The sequence below is a fragment of the Spea bombifrons genome, chromosome 8 (assembly GCF_027358695.1).
Source record: "Spea bombifrons isolate aSpeBom1 chromosome 8, aSpeBom1.2.pri, whole genome shotgun sequence".
Lineage (NCBI taxonomy): Eukaryota > Metazoa > Chordata > Amphibia > Anura > Pelobatidae > Spea > Spea bombifrons.
In genome coordinates this window covers 15636379-15649876 of record NC_071094.1, presented here as the reverse complement: position 1 = coordinate 15649876, position 13498 = coordinate 15636379, and the positions used below count along the sequence as shown (strand labels likewise).

At 44.2% G+C, this 13498-nt stretch overlaps 1 protein-coding gene across 1 annotated transcript in view; it reads right to left on the bottom strand.

Moving 5' to 3' along the window:
• ASTN2 (astrotactin 2) overlaps positions 1-13498 on the bottom strand; it is a 715352-nt gene that overhangs the window by 362726 nt on the left and 339128 nt on the right. The window contains exon 13 of the mRNA XM_053473898.1: positions 6086-6190. Coding sequence (XP_053329873.1) covers positions 6086-6190 — 105 coding nt within the window. The remainder of the gene's footprint in view (positions 1-6085; positions 6191-13498) is intronic.

Genomic DNA, 13498 nt, shown 5'->3' with positions numbered 1-13498 from the left:
ACAGAGTTGGTGGTGCCCCTGGATTTTACAAATGCAGATGAAGCGCTGCCCTCGGGGCATAGTGCCGCTGGCCTGTCATAAATCTACTCACCCTCTCCCCGGCTCCAGCGACGGCAGAACACAGCGTCGGGTTTCCTCTCAGCCTCTGCTCGCCGACACAGACACGAGCAGAGGCTGCGTGCAGGCACGCCCCCTCCGTTGCCAGCAGAGACCAGCAGGGAGGAGGACGCGTTCTCAGGTTACCATGGGGACGCGTCTACTCCCTGCTGCTGCAGATAGACGCCGGCTCCGTAGAAGTTGCATAGACGTCTCTCCGTATGACGTCATTTTGGCGCCAAATTCAAACAATAAAAGCCCCTTCCACTGAGAAATCATTGCTCAAGTATAAGCTGATTATTGCCTCTGTACCTAAGCGTTCCTGATTGATTCTACTCGTGTACCAGACCTTTCCTTCTGATTTTGACCTACGTTCCTTGCTGCCTGCCTTGACCATTGCGTGTGACCTGACCTAGTTTCTGGATTATCCTTTTTGTACCTCGCCTCGGACTTTGTGGTTGCCATCTGCGACTAGGAACCAGCTACCTGTTTGGCTCACGGGTTCACCGTGATATGGCCTCTGCCCGCTCTCCTCTGTGACCCCAGCTCCATTGGCTTTACCCCCCCAATGTTGCCCAGAGGCAGTGATTTCTATGGATCCTGTATCCCCAGCAGAAGTGTTCGCAATGGGAGAGAGGCAGATCGACATCTCTCCCCAGCAGATGGAGTATACAGCAGGGGATGCATGTGGCTTTCCTCCCCTCGCCGAGGATCATACAAACATTTGTACCATGCAGGTGGATTGGACTATGGTCGCCACCTGCACTCCCCAGAGGTGCCGAGCAGTCAGCCCAGAACCCCATATGGAAGGGACCCCAGCCTCTCTGTTTTCTCCCCAGCGGCTGAGAGCACTCCAGGGAGAAGGCACATTTGGCCCTTCTCCCCAGCGGCAGTTACACTATTTGAGAGAAGCAGAGTGCGGCTGGGTGAGTACTGGTCCTTTGTTAAATTGTTTTGAGGAGCACCAATTTGTGGCTGGCAGTGGTGGTCCAGATATACAGACTGACTTTGGAGTCAAACCATGTGGGGCCTTATCAGACGTCAGTCTCCCCCAGAAAAAGGAGATCACTCACTGGGCCCCTGGAGAGGACTGAAAGCAAGCCTGCTACCCGCAGATTATGGACCCTGTCTCCCTGCCCTGGCGAGTGGGACTGTTGTCCTCATCTGGGACCCAAACTCCCCAGTCTCTAAGCGCACCCCTGGACTGGTTAGTGGGACAGGTGCCCTTTGCCAGCCCCTTCATCCACAACTCTAGGAGCGATGGAGCTGTGCTCCACGACTGAACTGGATGCAGACCCGGTTGGGGTCTGGCCCCAGTTCAGTCTTCTGTTTAAAAGGGGAGATATGTGACAGAATGAGCTGTCATACAGGGGCCCAAGGTACTCAGAGATGGCTCCAGCCTGGCTGCCAAACAGGCAGGAACTCCATTGTTTAATTAATCCCATTAACAGGATGGCTACCAAAGAGATATTCAGTAGCTAAAGGGGATTAAAGGTTGGGTTGTCTACATGTACCTGTTTATCAATGTTGATTTATGTTAATGAGGTTCTGTGGCTATATCAGTCTATATTTTACAACAATAAACTGTTCATTCCTGCTGTACTCAGTTCAAGGTAGTTGTGTCTACTTATTGGGTACACATAGCAGGGTTCCAAGGTGCGCATGCTGACTGGTGCTGGAAGTGATTCCGGGGACAACAGGAGGATACATGTGGGTGATCTCTGGGAGTTACTACAGCTCTCTTGGTGAACCCGTTACAATAGTATGTTTAAATTCTGTACAGACAGGTATATCAGTATGTATTAAAGGATTGTTTAAAAAAATTTTTTTTAAGGTTAAACGTCTGGAAAATTTTTGTACATCTATAAATCCATGGAAAGAGTTATTCCTGTTTGGTGCAAATTTCAAACCCCTATTTAGAAGTCTAATTTCATCCTGTAGTAAAATATGTGAGGATAAATTAAAAATGCCTATTGGTTCCACAGGCGTCCTCTCATTCCTTCTCCATAATTTTCGCCCCCCACGGCACCCTCTTTTTCTATTGATCTCTCTCTCTTCGAGAGCCTCCTCACTGTTGGGATCATCTAAGTCCCAGCTCCCTGTCACTAAGGGTTTCCTTTGGTGATTGGTTTCCGGGCAGAATAACTCCTGCGGTGTGCGCTATCGTGTTAGTGGTCGTGACACCTTGCTCATGAGGGATAACTGTATAGAGGGATGCCACATCAATTGTGGCCCAAATATATTCCGGAGACCATTTGATGTCTTTTAAGATGTTGAGGATATGCTTGGTGTCCCGTACATATGAGGGGACTAAGGGTACATATTTTTGAAGATATGTGTCGACATATTGAGAGGTATTACTCATAAGTGAATTAATCCCACTGATAATGGGTCTTTCCGGGGGGGTAGCTATATTCTTATGAATATTTTTCATTTGAAGACAATTTTTATTTACGGTTATGTGGGACGGCCATGGGGACCAGATTTGCGCCGAGTTATGCCAATTTGTATGTAGCAGATTGGGAAGAAGATAACATCTGGTCTAACAACCCTTTCTGTGCAAATCTGGTCCTCTGGCGTCGATATACAGATGATATCCTCATCATTTGGAAAGGATCTGAGGACAGCCTTAATCAGTTTATAACACATGTAAATCAGAACCAACATAATTTACATTTCACTTCATGTATAAATAAAAGAGAAATCAATTTATTGGATCTCACACTGTATATATGTGAGGACGAAGTACATTCTAGAACATTTTTCAAACCAACAGACGGAAATGGATTCATTGATTACTCTAGTTGCCACCATCCAAACTGGTTAAGAAATATCCCAAAAAATCAGGCAGCACATATACGCAGAAATTGCACAGGGGAAAAAGATTTTTGTACTCAAAGTCAACTTTTATTTACTAAATTTGCTGAAAAAAATTATCCACAAGACTTTTTGAATAATAATAAAAAAATCTAGAATAAATAAGAACTTCTCTTTCTCTTTTGAACAAAATATAACAATAAGGCGTTCGCAAGCTATCAATAAATGCTGGCCTATCCTGAAACAGGACAATGTTCTTAAAGACCATCTACCTAGTCAACCTAATATTATATATAGGAAAACTGAAAATGTAAAATCTATTTTAGCCCCAGCGCCTTACCAAAAATTAAGGAAAGCTTAGAACCCCATTTTTTATCCCAGAGGACTCCAGGGTTCCATAGATGCGGCAAATGCAAACTTTGTAAAACCTGCCATTTACAAAAAAAGAAAACTACTAGTTTTAGATGCACTAATACAAAAAAGGAATATAAAATCAAACATTTTATTCACTGCAATATCACTAATGTTATATATTTACTTGAATGCAAATGCGGGGCACAATATATTGGTCGTACCTCCAGGGAGTTTAAGGTCAGAGGCCTTGAGCACCTGGGAGGAATACGAAATAAAAGCTAAAAACACAGTGTTCCTAGACATTGTAACAATTGTGCCACTTTCTCTCTTCCTGAATTCAAAGTAATTTGCATAGATATTGCAATTCCACATTGGCAAGGGGGCAATATAAAACATACATTATCTAAAAAAGAAACGCAGTAGATATATAAGTTTCAGACACATAAAAAAGATGGTCTTAATACAGAATTGGATATCCTAGCATTTATGGATTAATTGGAACCTACATACATTTATATATATATATATACATATATCTCTTTAAAAATAATTAATTCATGGGGAAAAATATATCCTTTATATAAAGATAAATAGATCTTTTAGATAAAGATATATAGATATATAGATCTTTTCCTGGCCTCCTTCTTTATTACCTCAATATGAAATCCCTATTTATATTAAAAATCACATCGGGTGAATTTATAAACATAGATACATTCTTAAGAGATGAATATATATTCTCTTGATTATATACATGATTCACATTTGAGAAAGGAAAGAGAATCATAAGATTAGAAAAAACGTACTTTATTATCAGTTATATACATAGTTCACATTTGAGAAATGAAAGAGAATCACAAGACTAGAGAAGAATAATGCACTTTATTATGAGAGAAAAAAATGCACTTTATTATTAGTCTATTTTCAGTTTTCATTCTTCTACTCCGTTCTGTCTGGCTTTTCTGTCCCGTACGTCTTGATAACTGTTCTGGACAATATGCGATTTCTCGCGTTGGGAACATTACGGAATTCGAGACACTCCACCTACCTGAAACATCTCCGTCCAACATCTCTCGAGCATATAGAATTGAAAGATGGGTGGGCGCCGCACGGAACGAGGTGACGCCGGGATGGCCCCGCCCTGCGTCCTACGAGGTGACGTCAGGAATCCGGAAATAGTCGACGATCAGAAAAGTTTAAAATCCATCACGGACACATACGGAATACATCTCTAATTTCTCCTGAGGAAGCCGAAGGCGAAGTGCGTTGAGAGAGAGATAGATCTTCGAATGAATTTTATTACTTTTATGAGACTTCTTTGGACGTTGTGTGGACTCTGGAACATTTGGGCTTTATTGCACAGCCATCCAAAACTGTGCCTTGGAACACTGTAAGTGCAATTGTTTGGCGTACTCTTGAACGCTGTGGGTATGTATATGTGGTCTTTAGGGGTCAGGGCAGGATTGGAAAGGGTGTTTGAGGTGAGGAGGGGGCTTGGTTTGTAGGGTACCAAGGATATTGCCTGTGGCGGAGGTGTACCTGGGAGGAGTTTGACAACGTCTGCTGAGAGTAGCAAGTTATGTTAGACGTTAGTTGGCACCCTCCCTTGCAAAAAGTGGAGGTTTATGGTGATTCTGCCCTGCCTGACTCACAGCCTTTCAGAAGGCTGGTGGTATTCGGTGGGGGCAGTGTTGCCAATGTTGGCTCATGAAAGGAAACCCCTTTTGGGTCAGTTATGCACATTTTTCAGAAGTTTTGGGTAGATGCGTGAAAATGTTTGGTTGTATCGAATATATGTTACAAGAATAAACTAGCTATACAAAGTATGCAAAATAAAGGTTATGTCGCAACATTTCTAAATAAATGCCTTTTCAAACTCCAATCCTGCTAGTGTCTGGTGTTATTATTTGTGGGACTAGTTCTCAAGGGACCTCCTGGGACATGAGCCGGGGAAGGGTCAAGAAAAACCTGTGTTCTAATCCTCACCATTAGAACCCTTTGATTTCTGCAGACCGAAAGATACCATATTTGATCGATTATAAGACGACCCCCAAAATTTGACTATTAATTTAGGAAAAAAGAAAAAGCCTGAATATAAGACTACTCTATAGGAAAAAAGTTTTACTAGTAAATATTAATTCACATGTAAACTATTTTTTCATATTTAATAAAAACTATGATTGCGAAATATTATTATTTTTTGTTTTTATTTACTTTTATTTGCCAACCTGCCCACAGTTATGCACATCTGCCCCCAGGCTTGCCACCCACCCAGAAATGGCTTATACCCCCCTATTTGCCACTCTGCCCCCCCAGATATACTGTTTACCCACCTATATGCCACTCTGCCCCCCCCCAGACTTACCAATGCATCCCCAGACTTCCGCCGGGGCTTCTATGACTGAGCACCGGAAGGTCATGTCACACCGATGCTCTGTCATAGAAGCCCCAACTGAATCTTAGTCTTATAGTCAGACCTCTACCTGAGATTATAAGACGACCTTGATATAATAGAATTTGCTCTGAAAAAAACTTGTCTTATATTCAAGCAAATACTGTATTTCTAGAACCTTACATAGGTTGAAATGCTCTTTAGCTGTTCGGACAGACAGTTTGTAGAGGATGATGGGACTAAAGTAATAGCCAGGCAATATTTTAAACTAAACAAATCCACTGATCTAAGTATTATCTGCAGTTAATAGAATTGAACACCTAGCTAGTTAATCAAGTTATAAAAAAGAACATGCATATTAATAAGTACTATTAATATTAATAAGTACTAGTTCTCAGTAATGATAAGAATCAGGAGAGGACTAACCTGCCGACAATGTGATGGAGCTGAGTTTCACTTTGTACAAATTGCTGCGAACTCTCCACTGCTGTACCATGGGATACCCCATAGCTTCATTATATCTCACATTTCCTATAAAGAATTATATAAAATGTCAGAAATCAAGAAACAAAAAATATAATTGATCTGTTACAGACAAATTCTTAAATTAGGGAAGGTACGCTTACCATCACTACAACCAACTACAAACATTAATTGAATGTAGTTTGATGGTAAACAAAGGTAGCTAGCACCCTTTCATAGATAAGCTTTTCTTTTTAACCTTTTTCGGTCCTTGGAAAAAGGGCTCACTTACAGCAGGTACACTTAAAGGTGACTTAAAGGTGCATCTGCTGGTACCTACTAGAACACAAAGTGAGAGTATATCTTCCATATGATGGCAGGGTGCCAAGTAGGACTACATTTTAGCTCCTTGTGGAAGAGACTGTCTCTCACTCAATATGGCAAATGGCTATCTTGCATGCCCGGGGCTGGAGAATTGATGTTAGACATGAGCAACCAAGGTTTGGCAAGGTAATTTAATATCTGAGTGCTGGAGGTCAGCCATAATTCTTACCTATAAGAGGATGGGACATTTTCAACATGTTTCCCAATATGTTTAACAGTAAATCCTGGGAAAGGTTCTCAAAATACCCATATACTGTTTTTTTTCTCAACAGAATTTCATCTTTTTACTGTTAAAATATTTGAGCTGAATTTTGCATCATGGGACAAAATATGAAGTGAATGAGTAGATTTAAGTATTTTTTTAACATACTGAAAATCATCTAATATTTTTTTTTTAAAGGTATAAGTAATAATATTGCATGGTCAAATAAGTATAAAATGACAAAATAAATAAATAAAAATATTTTTCTTGATATTTAAAATTGCAGCAAACAGCCTTCACATGCACTTGCAAACCTAGGTCTAATGAAATGAGTGAGAACACCAGACTTGGAGAGCCAAGGGACGGGGGGGGGGTGGCACTACATGTAGACAGTTGGAACACAGCAGAAACACAGCTGGTAACAGGGCAGCACAGAAACACTTTGGTTGGGCAACAGTATACAACAGACATGTATATAAACAGTAAAGACAGTAAAGAATAGCCATTTGGCCCATCTAGTATCCCCATTTTTCCTCATCTAAAGACTCTGCTTTTAATCAGTCCTTGGTCTTGTCTTAGATTTTCGATAAGGAAAAACTTCCTTACATTACATCCAAACTTTTGACCTCTAGTTTTAGCAAGCATAAGGATCCGAGCTACCTTCACAAGGACCAAATTGTGATGGCTTAACGACTGGGTCAGAGCATCTCCAAAACTGCAGCTCTTTTGGGGTGTTCCCGGGCTGCAGTGGTCAGTATCAAAAGTGGTCCAAGGAAGGAAAAGGGGTGAACCGGTGACAGGGTCATGGACGGTAAAGGCCCATTGATGTACACGAGACACCAAGGCTGGCCCATGTGGTAAAATCCAAGGACGAGCTACTGTAGCTCAAATTGCTGAAAAACTTAATACTGGTTTTGATAGAAAGGTATCAGAACACACAGTGCATTGCAGTTTGTAGCATGTGAGGCTGCATAACCGCAGACCAGTCAGGATGCCCATGCTGACCCCTGTCCACTGCGGAAAGCGCCTACAATGAGCGGGTGAGCTTGAGAATTGGACCACTGAGGAATGGTAGAAGGTGGCCTGGCATGACACCAGGATGCACTATGGGAAGAGGACAAGCGGGCAGAGGAACTGTGATGTCTAGATGCCTAGACGAGTTAGGACTGTTTTGGCCGCCAAATGGGGACCTACACAATATTAGGCAGGCGGTCATAATGTAATGGCTGATCGGTATGTGCATGTGTATGTATATATATATATATATATATATATATATATATATAAATATATATATATATATATATATACACACACACATACATAAACATATATATGTATAATACATATATATATATATATATATATATATATATATATAAAATCAATGTAGGAAGGAGTACAGTTAGCATACAGTACGGCATATCCAAATAATAACCTGGAAATTAATCAGGGACATTACCATAGCATTACATCCCAGCATATCACTAGTTAATATAATACATTAAATATTACGATAAGATTGGCTCTATACTAAAGTAGTTAAAAATAAGTAAGTTGAAGCCAGCAACATCAACTTACGGACACAAATTAACTACAAATGCTATTACAAGGTGCTGACGCCACCATATAAGGTGCTTAACAAGCCAAGCTTGTGGTCCTGAGATATTATATGACAGCATCGCAGACAGAGGCGGGTCCAGAGCCTGACATGGGGAGAAGCAATCACTCTAAAAGCCACACCCAAACACTCACACTACCACACACACCCCCACATCCAATAACTAACACACACACTTACATACCCAAACACACTAACATACCCACACTTTCATAACATACCCAGACATAGTGGCAGATAAGGCAAGAATAAGCAATTTTTACATAGATGGTGTCACAGAAGCATCCGAGCCCTGGGCTTCTTGGGGGGTCTAGGGGCCAGCTTCCTCCCTACAGACTAAAGGCCATGGCTTTGGAAGGGGTTCTTTTTGAGGGGTTCTTTTTGAGGAAGGGGTCCGTTGGGACTACTTCTTTCCCCTGGTACTAAGAGACTCTAAAGACTGTGGAGCTCAGACACAGATTTGGGGTACCTGAATGTTGGGATGGGGTTTTATATGTGTTTTACTCCCCATTGGGTCAGAACTTATAGGACAGACAGTACCAACTGATATCCACCAATTTTTAGCTGGTTTCAGCCAGAAGTCATGGAACTGCCTGTGTTTACGATCTTCCCCATGGACTACAATAGCAACCTCCTAGGCTGAGGTGGGGCAGAGTGCAGATATTGGGCAGAGTGCAGATATTGAGCAGTGTGCAAAGGAGGGCCTGAGAACTACATGTGTTTTGTTTTGCTATTGCATGTAAATTAACCCTTGTACTGTTTAAATACTGGTGTGTTTCCAATTAAACTGAGGTCCTGATTTTTACCCTCAAGTCTTGGAAGATGTTTCTTGAGGGGAAGGTAGATAAAAAGTAGAGGAGTAGAGGAGGAAGCGCACATACCCATTTGGGGTACAGAGATCCATTACAGTGGTGGCTAGTGGTGGGATGTTTTCAGATCCTGAGCAGGAATTCAAAGATGCCTTAATAGCAGTCAGTGAAGGATCAGAGCCAGACATTATGGAAGATATGCGGGAAAATTTCCCCAGCTTACACTACTGGACTAACATGGCCATTTAGATTAAGAAGGATGGCTGCAAAATGTTTGGTGGTTTCTAAGATAGAACCCATGTGCTGATGCTGCTACGGTCTCTTCTCTTTCTCATTATCTCCCCCTTCTCTCTTTCTCTTTCCTTTATCTCTCATTATGATCTCTCTCTCTCCCCATTTTCTTATTATCTCTCTTCTTGTTTCCAATCTATTACCCCCCTTTCTCCACTACTCTTACCTTCTCCCCTACTCTTACCCGCCTGTGGTGGGGGCGTGATTTCTGTTTTTACAGACCTGTGTTTCAGTTCTCAATCAGGGAGTAAGCGGATTCAGTTCTGAGCAGTTTTGATGCCCCTTGGCCCCACCCCTTGTGCCCCACCCCTTTGTGGTTTAACCCCCCCAAGACTGTGCCTCTTGTCCTTTCCATCACTGTGCCATCACTGTGCTAGATCTCTTTACCCCTACATGTAGTTCAGGTATAGATCAAATAATCACCACATGGAATCACACCATTGCATGTATAGAGCAACTGAAAAATCACAAGCAAACGTAGCACTGGAGGTATAGATCAAATAAATAATTTATAGAAACTCCAAACTGCAGGCATAGATCACAGGTTGCACACCCCAGAGGCCAGTCCTGGCACCCAGATTTCACTCATACGATTTGCCTCTAAGGTGATCACATCAGTGTAACGTTCACCCTTCCCTGTATGGACTTATTTAAACTTGCTGCTACTCATTTTACGTTTCCAGCCACTAGTGGCCGCCCTTGCCACTCAGAACCACTCTGACTGATCATCAGGTCCAGCTGCAGTTGATTTCATGATCAAGACAGCCTTTATAAACCTGCCCAGCCCTGCAGTCTGGGCCTTGACATTGACGTTAGAGGACTGCCTGTTTGGTCCCTGCCGTGTTCCTGTTCTCATCACCTACCTTGTACAGACCTAATGTCTCAGGATACTGTGACATCCCAGGAAGCCTTTATGGCCTGGTTAGGGGCAAAGTTTTCTAACACAGTGGAATCCTTTTTCTCTAAACCGTCTGCCAATTTGCCCCAAGGGCAGCCTCCTGCTCCCTCCAGACCAGAGGCAATACCATCAGAGTCAGAATCTGAGAAATCTGAAGGAGAGGCGTCCGGCTCCAAACGGCCTTGGAAGGGCAGTAGTGTTTCAGTCGGCAAGGGTTAGGTACCTGCCAAATGCCCAAAACCCTCTGACACTCCTTTGCATGACCCATTATCTATAGTGGACGTATGGCACGCTTTATCCCAAGACTATCTGAGATTGGGCACTTCGTGTGGTATGCCTGTTGGGAAATGCAACAGTTTCAATCGCTTCTGAACGTTGCAGAGCGGCTTTACTCCTCATGGATCCCAGGTTGGCGGAATTGGGCCCTAAAGACCTAGGAGCAGCCGCTTACTGTTTGGAGACACATTTGTCAAGGAATCAAACCGCCACGTATCCTAGATGACATCATGGAATAAGGCCAAACTGTCAATGGGGAAGGTCTTTCAGACTGGCCCTCGTTTTTCTGGGAGGGCTGGTCGACCGCCGGGCCACCAGCTGTTCATCCCAAGGCTCCCGGTATTTCCCTCAGAACCAGATGCCCTACAGGACTCCGTTCCAACAGGGGGCCTTCAACCCACGCGGAGACAGTAGAGGCGCTTCCAGATTTCCCAGGGGACGCTCCGTTTTCGGTAAGTCCGAATGTTTCTTGTCCTTCTTTCCCTTCCTTGGGTTACGGGCCATATATCTTTTTCCACGACTGGGTGTGGATTTCGTTGGATCCCCCTAACGGTACAGGTTTTCCAAATAGTTTTTCAGCTCTCCCCCCTTTCACGTACGCTGACCGCCCACATCTCGGAGGGCATTACCGATCAGGCCTTGCGGAAGCAGAACTCCGCACCTTACGCAACAAGGGGGCTATCCAGTGGGCAAACGGATCAATCGGTTTCCTCGGCTCCTTTTTCCTAGTACGCTAATGCACCGGGGACTTCCACCCAGTGATCAGTCTACAGGCTCTCAATGCTTTCGTTTATTGCCACTTCAATACGGAAGGGATCCGTCTCTTCTGAGACCTTATGTTGGGAGGTCATTGGTTTACTCAGTTAGACCTCTCGGACGCTTTCTCTTCGTCTCGATTCACCCAGATTCCGGGCGATTTCTTCAGTTTCGCTGGGGCAGGCAGGTATGGCAGTTCAAGGCCCTTCCCTTCGGCCTAAGTTCAGCCCCTTGGTGCCTTACAGAGCTCCTGAGGCCGGTCATGGCTCTCTTCAGGTCCAGAGGTATCAGGTGTATAGTCTATCTAGGCATTCTGCTCTTCTCTAGCTGCCGGAAGACCCTGCTCGTCCAGACTGATTTCGTGGTGCAGACCCTTCACCAACTAGGGTTTCTGGTCAATTCTCTCAAATCCAAACTAGTCCCAAGCCGCTTTCTCTTCTTAGGCTTCTTAGACAACATGTCGCTTAGGGGGTTCTCGGTCCAAGTACCTCAGAGGTAACAAAGGATGTTTTTCGACTTTTGCCTTGCGTGCAGCATACTCTGCAGGCAGGATACCTCCCGGGTGCTGAGGTTCTCTTGGCGGACGGGTTCTCCAGACACTGGTGGGATGCGAGCGACTGGAGACTTCTCAGTCAGGTCTTGCATCTGGACCTATATGCATCCAGGACGAATCGCCTGACGGTCATTTCGAGGGTCATCCATCACCTGTGTTGGGACGGGGGGTCTTTGGTTCTGGTGACCCCCCCCCCGTGGCATGCTCAGCCGTGGTTTCCAGCCCTGCTGCAGGTATCTGCCCAGGATCCTCTGGAGATCCCATCTCTGTACTATCCCCTGACTATCCCCGGAGGTCCAGGTTCATCTGCACATCCTGGAAAGACATCTCCTCCTGGTGGTATGGATGATTTCAGGGGACCCCGAACGGTCTTGGGCCTATTGGAGGCGGCTCAGTCCTTGCTCCGCAAATCTTAGGCTCCAGGTACCAGTATATCATACCGGACAGCTGGGCTCCTTGGAGTTTGGGACGGCACATGGATCCCCTTGGCTCCCTTAGTCTGCCACCTTTTGCGTGGTATTCGTTTATCCCGTCCTCCGGCGCCACACTACGGTTCTCTGTGGGAAGTAGCTGTCATGTTAGATTTCCTTCGGGATGGCCAGACACCGATTCGCTCTCCCTCCGACTGTTGTCTCATCATTTTGTAGGGTTTTGGATGTTAGCGCTTTGGATGCTCATGCTGTCTCTATTCTACCCTGAGTTGTTCTCATCTGTATTCTAGCTGTTTTTCTAGACGACCCAAATATGTGTCGCCAGGTGTGTCAGGACTTATCTGTCACGCACGACGTCGATAAGTCCGGTCTTGACATCTCAACTCCTCTCCTTTGTGAAACCTTTCAAGGCTGTTTTCTTCTCCTACAAGAGCATCGGTGCTCTTTCCATCAGGGGGGGCTGCGGCCTCCTGTGCCCTTTGGGCTGGTGGAGCTTTAGTGGATATTCTGCGGCGGCAGATTGGTCCCGTGCCTCCACCTTTCGGGCATTTTATTTCGCCCAGTTTCTTCAGGGGCAATGGCGTTGGTTTCCGGCGTTAAAAATGCAAAATAGGAAGCCTCCTGTCTTGCCTTAAAATTTGAAATTATTCTAGCCTTGGTGCCCGAATAATTATAATTTTAATAAAGACAGGAGGCGAGTATTTTCCCTCCCTGCCCTCCCGATGGATAGGTGTACACTCTGGGTAAGTAGGCCAGGTTTGAATTCGTTTTTTTGGGGGGTTTTGTCTGCGCCGTTGCGTTTGATGATTTGTGATGACAGTGTCAGTGATGCTCGTTCTACTGTGTTTTACCATGTTTGTGAAGAATTTGGTTCTGTTATGTCTCTCTTTGTTTCAGCTTGATACCGTCTCCGTGTCAGCGGTTCTGTTTCCCAGTTGGAGTGCATTGTTGCCTTGCTCTTGACTTTGGTTCCAGTTCGAGTGTTGGGTTCGGTTTTACGTTGCTAGACTGTTTGCTGCGTTCTTCAGTTCCGGTTCACAGCGGACGAAAGAGGAAGAGGAAGATAGTTAAGGGGTTTATATACCACCTGTGTACTGTTTCTATTGGTTGTTTTCACTTGTGTTATTAACTCTTTCTTTGCTGCTGTTGGTGAGAG